At 39.4% G+C, this 17,021-nt stretch overlaps 1 protein-coding gene across 1 annotated transcript in view; it reads left to right on the top strand.

Annotated features, from left to right (window-relative positions):
* st18 (ST18 C2H2C-type zinc finger transcription factor) overlaps positions 1-17,021 on the top strand; it is a 177,493-nt gene that overhangs the window by 84,721 nt on the left and 75,751 nt on the right. The window contains exons 6-8 of the mRNA XM_060824030.1: positions 5,109-5,210; positions 7,332-7,540; positions 9,805-10,007. Coding sequence (XP_060680013.1) covers positions 5,109-5,210; positions 7,332-7,540; positions 9,805-10,007 — 514 coding nt within the window. The remainder of the gene's footprint in view (positions 1-5,108; positions 5,211-7,331; positions 7,541-9,804; positions 10,008-17,021) is intronic.

Below are 17,021 nucleotides of genomic sequence, written 5' to 3' on the forward strand. Positions count from 1 at the left end.
ACCCTCTTATTTATCTCTCGCCCCCTTCCCATCCCCACATTTCAGATGAAGGACTTATGACCAAAACTTTGACTATCCAACTCCTTGAATGCTGCCAGACCTGCTGTGCCTTTCCAGCGCCACAATTTTCGACTCAAACTTGTGAATGGTACACATTGCTGCTACTAAGCATCAGCGATGGAGGTGCAGCAAGTGATGAATGTTACAAATATTGCATTGGCCTTCCTATCAAGAGGATCCAAATACAGTAGCTGGAATGTCTTGTAGCAATTGTACAGGGGCTTGGTGAGACCTCACCTGGAGTATCGTGTGCAGTTTTGATCTCCTTACCTGAGGAAGAATGTTCTGGCTGTGGAGGGGGAGCAACGATTCTTTAACGTACTGATTCCTGGGATGGAAGAACAGAGGTATGAAGAGAGACTGGACTGGTTAGAACTACATTACTATGTAAACTTTCTCGAGTTTAGAACAATTGAGACACGTAAGGTGTTAAAAGGGATTGACAAAGTAGATATGTAGAGACTATTTCCTCATATGTTGTGATCTAGAATGAGAGTTCATCGTTTTATAATAAAAGCTAGCAAGTTTAAAACCGAGATAAGGAACTACTTTTCTCAAAGAGTTGTGAATCTATGGAATTTCAACCCCAGAGTGTTGTGAATGCCAAGATATTAAGTAAATTTAAAGGGGTTACAGACAGATGGGTGGAATGGCAAGTGAGCAGGAAAGTGTAGTTGAGACCAAGATGAGATCAGCAATGCTTCCTAACTAACTTGTATTTACTGTTATGATTCCTGTGTGGATCAACAAATTAAAATAATCAAAACATTGAACAATCAAAACGACTGAATAAATCTTTGCTTTTTATCACTGTAACTTTAAAAATCAAACTATAATCAACATAAATTAAAAACAAGTTAACGGGAAATTTATGGTGGATTTAGAATGTAAATTCCACATTAAATAGCATATGCAGCAAAAACAAAGCTCACAACTAGACAGAGGGAAATTGCGAAACAAACTTCTCCAGAGATAGCAGCTGTCTGTAAAAATAATAGGGTGATTGTGGTAGGGGATTTTAACTTTCAAAACATAGACCAGGACTGCCATAGTGTTAAGGTATTAGATGGAGAGGAATTTGTTAAATGTGTACAAGAAAATTTTCTATTTCAGTATGCGAATGTACCTACGAGAGAAAATGCAAAACTTGACCTACTCTTGGAAAGTAAGGCAGGGCAGGTGGCTGAGGTGTCAGTGCAGAGCACTTTGGGGCCAGCGACCATAATTCTATTAGATTTAAAATAGTGATGGAAAGGGATAGACCAGATGTAAAAGCTGAAGTTCTAAATTAGAGAAAGCCCAATTTTGATGGTATTAGGCAAGTACTTTCAAAAGCTGATTGGAGGCAGATGTTCACAGGTAAAGGGATGACTGGAAAATGGGAAGCCTTTAGAAATGAGATAACGAGAATCCAGAGAAAATATATTCCTTTTAGGATGAAAGGGAAGGCTGGTAGGTATAGGGAATGCTGGATGACTCAAGAAATTGAGGGTTTGGTTACGAAAAAGAAGGAAGCATATATCAGGTAGAGACAAGAGAGATCGAGTGAATGTTTAGAAGAGTATAAAGGCAGTAGGAGCATAGGGAAATCAGGAGGGCAAAAGGGGACATGAGGTAGCTTTGGCAAATAGAATTAAGGAGAGGGCTTTTACAAATACATTAAGGATAAAAGGGTAACTAGGGAGAGAATAGGACCCCTCAAAGATCAGCAAGGCGGCCTTTGTGTGGAGCCACAGAAAATGTGGGAGATACGAAATGAGTATTTTGCATCAGTATTTACTGTGGAAAAGGACATGGAAGATATAGAATGTAGGAAATAGATGGTGACATCTTGAAAAATGTCCATATTACAGAGGAGGAAGTGCTGGATGTCTTGAAATGCATAAAGGTGGATAAATCCCCAGGACTTGATCAGGTGTACCCTAGAATTCTGTGGGAAGCTAGAGAAGTGATTGCTGGGCCTTTTGCTGAGATATTTGTATTATCGATAGTCACAGGGGAGGTGCCGGAAGACTGGAGTTTGGCAAACATGGTGCCACTGTTTAAGGAGGGTAGTAAGGACAAGCCAGGGAACTATAGACCAGAGAGCCTGATATCGGTTGTGGGCAAGTTGTTGGAGGGAATCCTGAGGGACAGGATGTAAAGTATGTGGAAAGGCAAGGACTGATTAGGGATAGTCAACATGGCTTTGTGCGTGGGAAATCATGTCTCACAAACTTGATTAAGTTTTTTTAAGAAGTAACAAAGAGGATTAATGAGAGCAGAGTGGTAGATGTGATCTATGTGGACTTCATTAAGGCATTCGATAAGGTTCCCCATGGTAGACTGGTCAGCAAATTTAGCTCTCACGGAATACAGGGAGAACTAGCCATTTAGATACGAACTGGTTCAAAGGTAGAAGACAGAGTGTGATGGTGGAGGATTGTTTTTCAGGCTGGAGGCCTGTGACTAGTGGAGTGCCACAAGGATTGGTGCTGGGTCCTCTACTTTTCATCATTTTTATAAATGATTTGGATGCGAGCATAAGAGGGACAGTTATTAAATTTGCAGATGACACCCAAAATTGGAGGTGTAGTGGACAGCAAAGAAGGTTACCTCAGATTACAATGGGGTCTTGATCAGATGGGCCAATGGGCTGTGGAGTGGCAGATGGAGTTTAATTCAGATAAATGTGAGGTGCTGCATTTTTGGAAAGCAAATCTTAGCAGGACTTACACACTTAATGGTAAGGTGTTAGAGAGTGTTGCTGAACAAAGAGACCTTGGAGTGCAGGTTCTTAGCTCCTTGAAAGTGGAGTCACCGGTAGATAGGATAATGAAGAAGGCATTTAAATGCTTTCCTTTGTTGGTCAGAGTATTGAGTACAGGAGTTGGGAGGTCATGTTGTGGCTGTACAGGACATTGGTTAGAACACTGTTGGAATATTGTGGGCAATTCTGGTCTCCACACTATTGGAAAGATGGTGTGAAACTTGAAAGGGTTCAGAAAAGATTTACAAGGATGTTGCCAGGGTTGGAGGACTTGAGCTATGGGGAGAGGCTGAAGAGGCTGGGGCTGTTTTCCCAGAAGCGTTGGAAGCTGAGGGGTGACCTTGTAGAGGTTTGCAAAATGATGAGGGGCATGGTTAGGATAAATAGACAAAATCTTTTCCCTAGGGTGGGGAAGTCCAGAACCTGAGGGCATAGGTTTAGGGTGAGAGGGGAAAGATATAAAGGCGACCTGGTGATATATCTTCCATGAGCCCTGGCTCATTTCCAAATACTAGATCCAGACCGTTCCCTCCATTACTGGGTTTCCTGTGCACTGGTTAAAAAGATTCTTCTGGGAGTAATTTTTGAGTTCTGTTCCCTCTTAAACTTGCACACTAAATAATATTAATAATACTAAAATTTTCAGAGTTAAATTCAGAGTTACTGTCTTACTATCCTTACATTTCCCAGAAATTTGATACTTGATCCTCAATCTCTCCTGCAACATTTCGGGGTGGCGGGTATAGTACACACTTAGCAGCATAGTTGTTCCTGTTGTATTTTTTACTTCTACCCAAATGATTAATATTGTGAACACCCAATTCTCTTCCACCTTCCTCTCTATCTCCTCTAAATACCATATGATCGGGAATATTGAGCTGCCAAGCCTGCTATCTTTCAGCCAAGTTTCAGCCACAGTGATGATATCATACTTGCATGCTTCTATCTGTGCCCTCAGCTCACTTATTCCCCTGGCTCCTTGCATTTAAATAAATTCTATTTAGTCTTATTAAACTCACTTCTTTCTTATCTAGTCTATGCTTTCTCTGCCTTCTGAACTCACTTGCATTTTAACTTATAATTCTATCTCAGCTTCTCTCTTTTCTGAACTATTTGTCAGGATCTCATCCCTTGCTGATCTAAATCTGCCCAACATTAGCAGACATTCCATTCAGGACGTTGGTCCTGTTCCTGTTGAGATGTAAACTGTCCACTTTGTACAATTCCTCCCTCCTCCAGAAATATTCCCAAAGCCTTAGGAATACAAATTTGAATTTTAGCAAATTGTATAAATGACTTTGATGAAGGAACGGTTGATAAGGTTGCTAGATTTGCTGTTGACATAACAATAAGTAGGAAAGCAAGTTATGACGAAAATCATGAGGGACATGCATAGGATAAATGGGAAAAGTCTTTTCCCTGGGATGGGGGAGTCCAGAACTAGAGGGCATTGGTTCAGGGTGAGAGGGGAAAGATATAAAAGAGGCCAAAGGGGACACTTTTTCATGCAGAGGGTGGTATGTGCATGGAATGAGCTGCCAGAGGAAGTGGTGGAGGCTGGTACAATTGCAACATTTCAAAGGCATCTGGATGGGTATATGAATGGGAAGGGTTTGGAGGGATATCAGCCAAGTGCTGGCAGGTGGGACTAGTTTGGGTTTGGATATCTGGTCAACATGAATGGGTTGGACTGAAGGCTCTGATTCCATGCTGTACATCTCTATGACTCTATGACTGTATATGTGGGACTAATTTCAGTCTCAAAGTTCAACAAAGGTCTGAACTTTTGCTGGTCGAATTCCAGCTCCTTTTCTTTGAGTACCTACCCTGGCCCCCAACTGAAAGTAGCCAACCTGACTTTGAAATGTTACTTACCAAAATAGTGTTCATCTTCAGTACCTCCTCAACTCTGCTCAATACCATCTTGATAGCTTGGATCAACTAATATTATCTTCCAGTAACAGACGCAACTGCAATAACTATGTTTTTGCCTATTCCCAGCTCCTGAATCCACACTCTGTCTTTTTCTATCTGCCTTTTCTGCCCAAATGAAGTCTGAGTTTGGCTGCAGCTGTATCCTTTGAATGTGGTTTCATGTTAGTATGCCCAGAAACCTGAAGTTTCAATGTCCATCTCTCTTTGCATTTCTGTTTCCTTTATAGTTTTCCTTGAAAGCTAAAGATTCAATTTCTTTTACATTTAGTTGACATTTCTGTTTCAGCCGCCATTATGAGTTGTCTCAAGTAATACAAGCTTTGAAACTATGAGCCCCATCGCAGTTTTGTTTTATTTTTAATAGTCTCTCTGGTTGCCCAATTGCTGCAGCAGAAAAATTGACTAAATGCCAAGACAAGCAGAATGAGCTGGCAAAGGCTGGACAAAGTCCAGATCAAATATTCAGGTATGTTCTTATTTGATGCTACTGACCTACATTTTCTCACTGTAAACATTGCTACGAGAGACTATAATGTCTTGTAATTAGTAAGATTGGTAGTTGGTTTGCTCGCTGAGCTGGTAGATTTGTTTGCAGACATTTCATCACCATGCTATGTAACATCATCAGTGAGCCTTTAGTGAAGCATTAGTGTTCTAACCCACTTGCTATTTATGTACTTTAATTTGTTGTGGTGGGTGATATAATTTCTGGTTCTGGTCCTGATTCTGAAAGGTTGATAAATGGGATCCAAATCGATATGTTTATTAATAGTGTTCCGGTTTGAATGCCAGGCCTCTAGGAATTCCCATGCGTGTCTTTGTTTGGCCTGCCCCAGGAGGGATGCATTGTTCTAATCGAATGATGAACCTCTTCATATGCATGTATGGATACCAGTAATAGCTAGGTGATGTCTTTTGGTAGCTAGTTGGTGCTCATGTATCCTGGTGGCCAGTTTCTGGCCCATTTGTCCGCTGTAATATTTATTGCAGTCCTTGCAGGTATTTATTTTAAACAAACCCACCAACTCAGTGAGCAAACCGACAACTTGATCCACAACCTGAGCTCCAAATCTTCTCCAAAATTTCAATTTGTAAGATGATTAGCTAATTTCAAGTTTCACTGCCTATCCAGTCCGCTAGCAAAGTGGATCATCAACCTGCATTTCACTATCAACTCATTGAAACCAAGTAAACCTGAAGCAAAATAAATTATTACAAAATATGTAATATATCTCAAAATGATTCTTTTTCTTACTGTTTAATGCAAAATCGTTTGTAGTGTTTTGTTCAGAATAATACAGCAGTACATTCTGATCCAGGTAAAATTTAGGAATTGCAGAGAAAGTGGAATTAATTCATTACATCATCTGTATTATGAGGCAAAAATGTCGATTTCGCTGCACTTTGGATGCTGCCTGAACTGCTGTGCTCTTCTAGCACCACTAATTCAGTATCCGTATTATGAGTCAAATCCGTAATGGGTGTGAAAGTTATTTCTCAAACCTCAACTGTGGAGAAGTTGGGTACATTATGGAAGGATTATCTGCAGTGGGTACCATTGCATTTGGCCTTCCTCCAATTTAAAGCCTGGGAAAATGAGGTAAATTTCCTCATGTCATTTCTACCTCACTAGCTGGATAATCCAGGAAAGGACTTTGAGGAGTGTGTATGAAATACAGAGGAAATAGGGATCTATCAGGAATACTGTCCATTTGAATTTCATCTGTTGTGCATCACAAGATAGGCATTACTGGGAAACAGATTCGAGGATAATTGGCACCATGCCATATTGCTGCCTTCAGTGTTACAGGTAAATAGAAAGTGGATTGCACCTTTTGATTTCATGCAGGTGGATGACTTAAGGGAGGAGTGAGAGAGGTTGGAAAAGATATGGCAAAATAGTCAGAAGAAAGCTGAGAGAAGAAAAAGATTTTGGAGGAAAGGCATACATGCAATACAAGAGGACTAATCCAAGAAAATCTGCTCTTTCCTTGAAATTTTGAATTAATTGATGTAAAGATACCACCAGCAGGAATAAATTCTGTACTAGGTACTGTTCTGTAGATCATCTTGATTCTGAAATGAGAAAATTATTACTATTCAGTTTAGGTTTGTCAGTATTGGAGCATTGTTCCAGAAAATTGGAGCTGCCTTCAGTCTTTCTGCCAACAAGGCTTCAGGACTCACCTACAAAGTGAATGTACTGTTTAGCAGGCCTGGTCAGTGCCACTCTGTTGATGTTATTGACAAGGATACCTCTTACACCATGTTAATCATGCATAACCCAAATTTGGATCAGAAGGAAAGCAGACTAGTCACTGCTGTATCCTGCACAGAATTTTATCCTGAGCAGTGCAATTTAAAATTATAGCCTTTATCAATCTACATTGAGGTTATCCTAAACTGTAAATATTCTCAATAAGTGTGAAACTGAGGAAGAACAGATTCAAAGGACTTTACCCATATGATTCAGGATGTCACTGACCACAGCTAAAAAGGGCTGGAAGAACCTTCTGAAGGAAGGGCTAAGAAATCTTGGGAGAAGAAATCGAGTAACATCATAACAGCTTTTCTGTCCATTGTGTAGGCCAATTTGTCTGGTGAAACAAATGGAGATTTCTCAGTTCAGTTATGGATCCACACAACCCATCAGCACATCCCATACCAACATATCAAAAGAGCTGGACAAATGTACTAAGGCTCCCTTTGATTATGCCAGTTTTGATGCACAAGTATTTGGAAAGCACACATTTGCATCAAAATTTCCAGAACGGGAAGCTGTTCAATTTTGTGAATGTAAGTATTGAAAATCAAAATGATACAGCACTCAAATTATAAGTGAAAGAGCACAAATCATAGATAAGCAGTAGGGTTGAAATTAATTCTCCAAGACCTCCACTGTTACTCCAGCAAGAAGTGGGCAAATATCCCAGGAAACCATTGGGGCACCGCAATAATGTTGTGCAAGATTTTGGAATGATATATAGTGGCAGGTTATCCATTCCACCGCTGTCTTCACAGGAAATAAGTGAAAACCAGATTATGGAACCCAAAATGAGACCTCTCTAACTGTTCAGGCAATGAGATCAGGGCTAAGCAAGTGTCCAGGTCAACCAAACAGTGTTTTAATTTTGTTGTTCAGTCCCATTGCTGAGAGTTAAATAGTATTTTTATTTTACCAATGTCCAGGGGTACATGGGGTGCTCAATTGTTCCAAGATATCCTGAGATCTAGCGACCTTTTCCCACTGACTCATCATCCTGATGAGGGCAATGGTAGAGATAAAACTGAAGTCACAATTTAGAGAATCTTTGGACCATCATATTGCAACAGCAATAATGTAATTTTGCGTTGGACCATCGGTTTGATCAGTCTAATCAGGGAAGTTCCAAGCTTCTTTGGTTATCCACTTTATATACAGCTGGCACACAGATTTTTAAAACAAACCTATTGCAGCAGCAAATCTACTGATAAATAATGAATAATTTCACTATGTTTATAATTGTCCACTGTGACATAATTATATGTTATTTTTAAATTGAATATTAAAATTTAGCCATTTACTTCAGTTTATCCAACATTTCTCTTCGGCCCAATCTTTTCCTTCTATTATATTATTTAACTTCAGTTTGACTTTGAATTAACATAGCTTATTTTAAGTATTTTTGAAATTCTAAAATACTTCCATTAATCTGATTTTTTTTTTCTAAATTGCCACATCGACCTTAGTAGTGGGGCTGGTTAAAAAACAGAATTGAATTTCAGACCAATTACATTTTTAATTCGCACGCTCAAGGATTTTTAATTTAATCTGAATTCAACCAGCCACAGGAGGAGTTGATCCCACAGCTTGTGAATAGATTCCTGGCTTTACTCTATATAAGTGTACATAAAAGTCATCAAACTGAATCAAATTCATATAAAGAGTCATAGCCATAGAGTCATACAACATGGAAACAGACCCTTCAGTCCAAGTAGTCCACACTGACCACGTTTCCAAACTAACTCAGTCCCACCTGCCTGTGTTTGGTTCATATCCCTCCAAACCTTTCCAATTCATATACTTATTCAAATGTCTTTTAAACATTGTAACTGTATCTGTATCCACCAATTTCTCTGGCTGTTCATTCCACACACTAACTTTTCTTTGTGTAAAACAAAATTGCCCTTCATGTCCTTTTTAAATCTTTCTCCTCTCACTTTAAACATATGCCTGCTGGTTTTGAACTTTCCCACCTTAGGGAAAAAAGCCTTTACTGTTCACTTTATCTGTACTCCTCATGATTTTATAAACCACAATAAGGTCACTCCTCAACCTCCGATGCGCAAACATTTCAGCCTACCCAGCCTATGTTTATAATTCAAACTCTCCAATACAAGCAATATTCTGGTAAATCTTTTCTGGACTTCTCCAGCATCTTATAGATCACCTTTAAGTATCATCGAATAAATATAAGTTATCTCATTTAATGCATTTTTAATTACCAACAATCTGACAATTCATCTTTAGTACTTGACAAGTTAAATGATAAATTTTGTTTTTGTTTGTCATAGTATGTTGTATTAAAATATTATATAAATTGGGATAGCAAAGAGACTGTGGGAATAGTCTCATATCTTTAGCAAAAAAAATGAAGTTGCCATAATCTTAGTGGACCATAAGTCTGCTGTCTCAAGAGAAAGAGAGAGAGAGAGACAACTGGTGGTCATTTAATCTAAGGGTTACTATGCCTCAGGTGAGGGGAGAGGATGAGATGTAGAGTCCTTTCCAACTCAAATTAGTTCCTCAGTTCATGGTATCAAATGCAGAATTCAATATCAATATTCCACTGCACCATTTGTTCAATCATCATTGGATTTTATTTTTCCTACAAATCGAATAACATTTTTAACTTGTGTATTCCTCTTTAATATCCATTTGGCTTCTGTAAATTTTGTTTTATCTTTTATGTTAGTTAAATGAGAAAAATAATTTACAGATTAGGAAATAAGTTGAACTACAAATATCATTAGATTATTACATTAATATTAATGCATGTGTTTTCTGCATCTGTTGCCAGCTAAACACTTTTCAGGTCCAGTGACTTCCTCTAATCGAATATCCAGTGCCTCTGTACAAAATCCATGCCACTCCAGTATCTACACCTACAGTCATGACACTGAAGCAACTCACATAGCAGCTGCAGCTATCCTCAACCTTTCCACACGTTGCAGAGAGATACCAGAGAACCTCTCCACAAAAGCACAAGATTTGTCAACTAAGGTGAGATAATATTTACAAAATGTTCATTTGCACTCAGCTGGCGGTAAGGAAGAGATTCCTGTCAATCACTGTGAAGTTACTGATCACATAGCTCTTACATCCATAAATGAGCATGTGTAGAAAGAGGTGTTAGACACTACATTAGAGAGCTGTATTTGAGATCCTATTCATAGATATGAATAAAAGAGTGTACAGTACATAAGAGTTGTAGAACCTTACTCAGAGATAAGGAGTAAGCAGACTCAGAGACATTGTATGTATGGACATCCACAGCCCAAGATACCCCAATCTGGTATCATAATGTGCAGTCAATAATATTGGCTTAAGATAAAGCACCAAGACTCTGACAAGCACAAAACTAAATAACTTGCTGAGGAAGAATTGAAAGTATAGCTATCACAATTATCTTCAGAGTGTCCAGTACTTAATGGAAATGCTGTTACTCAACTTCAAATATGCTGTTGGATTGCATGTTTTTAATCCAGTCAGAGCAAGCTATGTCAAAGTACTAAGAGGTGGCTCAGTGGTTAGCACTGCAGCCTCACAGTGCCAGAGACCTGGGTTCACCCCGGATGACTGCCAATGTGTAGTTTACACATTCTCTGGTGTCTGCGTGGGTTCCCTTTGGGGGCTCCAGTTTCCTCCCACAGTCCAAAGATGGGCAGGTTATGTGGATCGGCCATGCTAAATTGTCCATAGTATCTAGGGATGTGCAAGCTGGCTGGATTTGCCATGAGAAGTGCAAGCTTAAAGGATAGGGGTTTTGGGTCTGGATGGGATGCTCTTTGGAGGGTCGGTGTGGACTAGATGGGCCGAAGGGCCTGATTCCATACTCCAGGGATACCAGGTACAACAAAAATGAGGAGTCAGATTGCATTGTTCAGGTTAGCCACAATCCAAAGGAGAATTATTTTATAGAACATTTTTAATTCTCTATAAAAGTATGGACAAGTGTTTGGTTCATTAATTGTGAATATTATTACTAGTGGTAGACAGAAGATGGATAAGTTTTAGAAAGTAGAATCAAAAGCTAAAGAAAATAAGGAGGACAAAATTAGAGTTTGAGTGAAAACTAGCATGGAAGATAAAAAACAGACAGTTTCTGCAAAATAATAGCAAGTTGGAAATCCATAAATGTATCAAATATTCTTTGAGATTGTAACAAGAAACATGGACAAAGGAGAACCAGTAAATGTAGACTCAAAGTTCTGGTTTCCTGTGCCATTGGAAGGCCTGTGAAAGAAGTCAGATATCTGGACACTGTGGACGTTCTGATTGTCGACTTATGTGGGGAATTACCCAGGAATATGAACTTAGAGGGGGCAATTCTCCTGCTATCTCTGACTCTGACCTAAAGTTGAAGATTTTAGATGAATCTGCCTCACTTACCTTAATAGTTACCCAGGACATGACCCAGTTTAAGACCTAATCTAAAGTTAAACTAATGCCTCAACTGTCCCCAGTCCCCCATTCATGGTATTCCAAGCCACAACCACATGTGACTACATCCAGACCTCTCAAATATCCTTGTGACTTGACCTAACAACTCCCCAACTTCCCAAATACCCTGCAGACTTCCCAACTAACCACCAACCGGATCATATTACCCCTAAGCTGACTACCTATCTGAGTCAAAAAGTGTGGAGCTGGAAAAGCAGAGCAGGTCAGGCAGTATCCAACGAGCAGGAGAATCACTGTTCAGGCATAAGATCTTCATCAGGAATGACTATCTACCTCACCAGGCTCAACTCTCCTGAACAACCAATCACCCAAACTATATATTGACCAGACCTGATTTGTCACTCCAGAATCCAACTATCTCCAACCTGTCCTGATCAGACCCAGATCAACCAAGCAATTACCCAATCCAACCTAATCACCCCAAACCCACAACCAGCCCACCAATTCAGCACTATTTCCCCACAACCCAACCCAATGAATCGATCCAACCCATCCAGCCATGATCACCTGACTAACCCCAACTAGATACAACCAGACTACTAACCATCTATCCACCCAACCACTCACACCTCATCTTCCTACCCTGAAGCATTAGAGGTGATATTGTTGAAACTAATGTGAATCCTTGAAGACTTGACAGAGTAGCTGCTCAAAGGATGTTTCCAATCATGTGGAAATCTAAATCTGGTTTCAAAATAAGGAGTTTCATTTTTCAGGGGAAGATAAAGACGAATGTCTTCTCTCAGAGAGTCTTTAGTGTTTGGAGTTTTTTCCCCAGAAAGCAGTGGAGGCTGGGTCAGTGTTTAATGCTGCGTTAAACAGGTTGCTGATTAATAAGCAAGTTTAAGGTAACAAGGGTTAGGCAAGGTGGAGTCAAAGCCATGATCTGATTACATGTAATTTTACAATAAGGTAGATTAGACTGAACGGACTGAATGGTCTATTGCTGCTTTTTAGTTTTGTTCTTATGTTCTTATTCAGTCACATTCAGGTTTGAATGCTTGAAGAAGAAAAACATAAAAAATTTATGGTTTGTTTTCTTTCCAAGTATGTGAGATGTATTTACAAACCTACTAACATCAAGATTATAAAACATAAGTAGACTATATGATTGCAACATGTCCTCAATCTGACCCCGTGAAGTTTTCTTTTGGAAAATTGCCCTGTTAAATTTTAGCAGCAAAATTGTTTAATGTGCAAAATGCAAATGTATTTTTCTCCAGAGTTTGCAAAGAAACAATCATTTGTATTATGTACTTTAGTACAATACAGCTTGTAACTGTGAACTTGATGTTTTCTGTCTCACTTGTATGTTAAGATTTTATATATAATATATAAATTACACTTTTCCAAGCAGCTACATTACTACTTATTGGAACTTGCCAGAACCTGCTGTAAAAATGGTTATTTTTAGGTATTTATTAAAGGATTAAACGTCATCTACAATCTTTAAAATTTGTCAGAGCTGGTCATCAATTGGAGTTTCAGGATTATAGTTGAATTGAAGCAACAAGGAAAGAATACATTACACTGGGAAATTATGCTTCATAAAATAATCTTCAAAGTAATGTAACCCCTTTAATACATTATAATAGATCACATATGTATTTCGAATAATAACCGTTGTAGGTCTTTTTAATGCAGAACACAGGCATAGAAGTGGATGAAAATGGAACGCTTGACTTAAGCATGAACAAGAATAGGAACCGAGACAAAGTTGCCACTGTCATCACTGCAGCAAGCACACCGGAATCTCCCCCTTCTTACCTAAACAGTATCTTGATAACTCCTCAGTATTACCAAGCATTGTGTGAGCAAGAAGGATGGGACACGCCTGTCAATTATACTAAAGCACAGATACGTAAGGAAGAGGAGAAAGAGGTAATACAGAAGGATTTCTTTTTGATCATTTATGTAAGCTACATGTAAATGAAGGTTGCAATTGTCAGTTACCTTTGTGTGGACTAAACTTGACATAATAATAGAATTTTGTTAGAAAAATCAAGTAATTTTGGAGATGGGGATGGTTCAGTCATCCGTTCCCAGCTCCCACCCACCCCCCGCCCGCCCATGCTGCTAGTCAGGGTTCATCTCTGTAAATTACATCTCCAGCTCATTATTTTACATGTATTCATTTTTCCAATTTCACAGTGCTACTAGTCTCCACTGGAAGAGGTCAGTTGCAGTGCATATGGGATCAAAACTTACAATAAAAATAACAGAGGTTAATGGCACTAACTGCTATTTAAGCACAACTCAGAGAACAATGTTTCAGGAGTAAATCCAAGGGTAATCCAAGATGGAGGACAGGAAAAAATTGTGGCTGTAAGAGCTGCTCCATTTGGAGGTATTTTTAGTGTTGGAGCAGATTTTCTGAAACTTTTGGTGCAGTAATTACTGTTTTATAAGCTACTGCATTGTTTTGGAACTTCTGGAAAAAAGACGTCAAAACAGCAGCATTTTAAAAAAGGAGGAAGAGAGAGCAAGCAGGGATCATGTGGGAGATGAAACAAATGGAGAAGTAATCCTGCACAACTGTGTGACTGAGCAGTGAACCTGCAAAGCTGACTGCCTCAGCTGCTTAGTTTCAAGGATCTCCGGACATCGGAGTTTGATCTAAGAAAAATAAACAGTGAAATTCCTTGGAGCTAACGGAGAAATCTATGTGGGGGAGCTCACAGCAAGGGAGCAGCTAGGTGGCTTTTTTTAAAAGTGTAGCTTGCTTTTTTTTGTGTAACTCTACATTAGTGAGTAGAGTAGGGTATTTCTTGATTATGTATTTTTTTGAGATCTGTGATTAAACTTTAAAAATATAAAACATACGTACAGAGATATTCTCGAGCAGTGTTTTTAGAGCAGTAAGATTGTGCTATTTTCTGGGTCTGTAGATTGTTAAGATGCAAATACAACCTTTAGTAGAATGATGCACTCTTCCTGTATGGGAGATTAGGGAGAATTTCTATGCTACTGATGATTATGTCTGCAGGAAGTGTATTTTGTTGTTAATCCTATCGGATCACATGGATCAGTAGGAGCAGCAGTTAAAGACAATGAGGAATTTACTGGCGCTAGGGGGTCTAATGTTGGCAGCTTCAGGAAGAGAGAAGAATTGCAGATCAAGTTGGATAGATGGGTTACCTCCTGGAAAGGTAGGATGAGTAGACAGGTAGTACAGGATTCTCCTGTGGCTATCTACATCTCATACAAGTATACTGTTTTGGAAAATGTAGGGAGCAATGGACTCAAAGAGGAATGTAGCACTGACATCCAGATTTCTAGTACCAACACTGACTCTGATGTATTTAGGGGCATACCATGTTCCAAGATTGGAGATTCTCTGGTCAGAGACGCTGACACAGACACAGTGACAGCAGAACTGTCTCCCTGGTGCCAGGATCAAGGATATCTCGAAGAGAGTACAGAATATTCTCAGAAGGGAGAGGTTGTTGCACACAGTGGAACTAACAACATATGAGGAGAAAATGACAAGTTTCTGAGGAGAGAACATATGAAATTACACAAGAATTTAAAAAGGAAGTCCTTGAGAATAGTAATATTTGGTTTACTCCTAGTGCTGTGAGCTAGTGAGAGTAGGAATAGGAGGATAGAGCAGATGAATGCATGGCTAAGGAGCTGGTGCAAGGGAGAAGGATTCACATTTTTGGATCAGTGGAATGTATTCTGGGGTAGAAGTGACCCATACAAGAAGGACGGATTGCACCTGAATTGGAAAGGGACTAATTCACTTGCAGGGAGATTTGCTACAACTGCTCGGGAGAATTTAAACTACTAATGGCCGACAGGGATGGGACTTAGGGAGATACTGAGAAAAGAACTCAGTCTGAGACTGGTGCAGTTGGGAAAAGGAGTAAGTCTAGCAGTCAAGGCAGGCAGGAACAAAGCAGAGAACGAGGTAGGACTGATAAATTAAACTGCATTTATTTCAATGCAAGAGACTAATCGGTAAGACAGATGAACTCAGGGTATGGTTGGGAACATGGGACTGGGACATCACACTGAGTACAGAAACATGCCTTGGGGATATTCAGGACTAGCAGCTTAGTGTTCCAGGGTATAGCTGCGATAGAAGGAAAGAAATGAGGGGGCAAGAGAGGAGGGGAAATCACATTTTTGATTAGAAATAACATTAAGGCTGTACTTAGGGGGATATTTGGAACTAAGAAATAAGAAAGGGATGATCACCTTATTGGGATTGTACCATAGAACCCCTCCAACAGTCAGTAAGAAATTGAGAAATAAATTTGTAAGGAGGTCTCAGTTATCTGTAAGAATAATAGGGTCCTAATAATGGGGGATTTTAGTTTTCCAAACATAGACTGGGACTGCCATATTGTTAAGGGCTTGGATGGAGAGGAATTTGTTAAGTGTGTACAAGAAAATTTTATGATTTAGTTTGTGGATGTGCCTACTAGAGAAGGTGCAAAACTTGATCTTCTCTTGGGAAATAAAACTGGGCAGGTGACTGAGGTGTCAGTGGGGCAGCGCTTTGGGGCCAGTTATGATAATGCTGTTAGCTTTAAAGTAGTGATGGAGAGGACAGACTGGATCTAAAAGTTAACGTTCTAAATTGTAGGAAGCTAATTTTGACAGTATTAAGCAAGAGCTTTCTAAAGTTGATTGGGGGTGGATATTCGCAGGTAAAGTGATGGCTGGAAGGTGAGAATCCTCCAAAAATGAGAAACGAGAGTCCAGAGACAGTCTGTTCCAATTAGGGTGAAAAGAGAGGCTGGTGGATGTAGGGAATGCTGGATGACTAGAGGAATTATGGTTTTGGTCAAGAAAAAGAAGGAAGCATATGTCAGATATAGACAGCAGAGATCAAGTGAATCCTTCGAAGAATATAAAGATAGTAAAAGTATACTTAGTGGGAAATGAGGAGGACAAAAAGGAGCCATGAAATAGCTTTGGCAAATAGAGTTATGGTGAATCCAAAGGGATTCAATAAATACATTAAGGACAAAAGGGTAACTAGGGAGAGTGTAGGGCCCGTTAAAGATCAGCAAGGCTGCCTTCGGGTATAACTGCAGGATAAGGGGGAAATACTAAACAAGTATTTTGTATCAGTGATTACTGTAGAAAAGGGTATGAAAGATAGAGAATTTGGGGAAATAAATAGCGACATCTTGAAAAATGTCCATATTACAGAGGAGGAAGTGCTGGATGTTTTGAAATGCATACAGGTGGATAGGTCCCCAGCACCTGATCAGAACTTTGTGAGAAGCTAGGGAACTGATTGTTGAGCCATTTGCCAAGACAATTTCTATCATCAATAGTCATAGGTGATGTTCAGTAATACTGGAAGGTGGCTAACGTGGTGCCATTAGCCAGAGAATTATATACCTGTGAGCCTGACGTTACATGTATTTGAAAAGGCATGGACTGATTAGGGATAGACAACATGGCTTTGTGCATGGGAAATCATGGCTCACTAAATTAATTAAATTTTCTGAGGGAGTACCAAAAAGGATTGATGAAGGCAGAGTGGTGGACGTAATCTTTATGGACTTCAGTAAGGTGTTTGACAAGATTCGG

This window comes from Hemiscyllium ocellatum, chromosome 4 (genome assembly GCF_020745735.1).
Source record: "Hemiscyllium ocellatum isolate sHemOce1 chromosome 4, sHemOce1.pat.X.cur, whole genome shotgun sequence".
NCBI lineage: Eukaryota > Metazoa > Chordata > Chondrichthyes > Orectolobiformes > Hemiscylliidae > Hemiscyllium > Hemiscyllium ocellatum.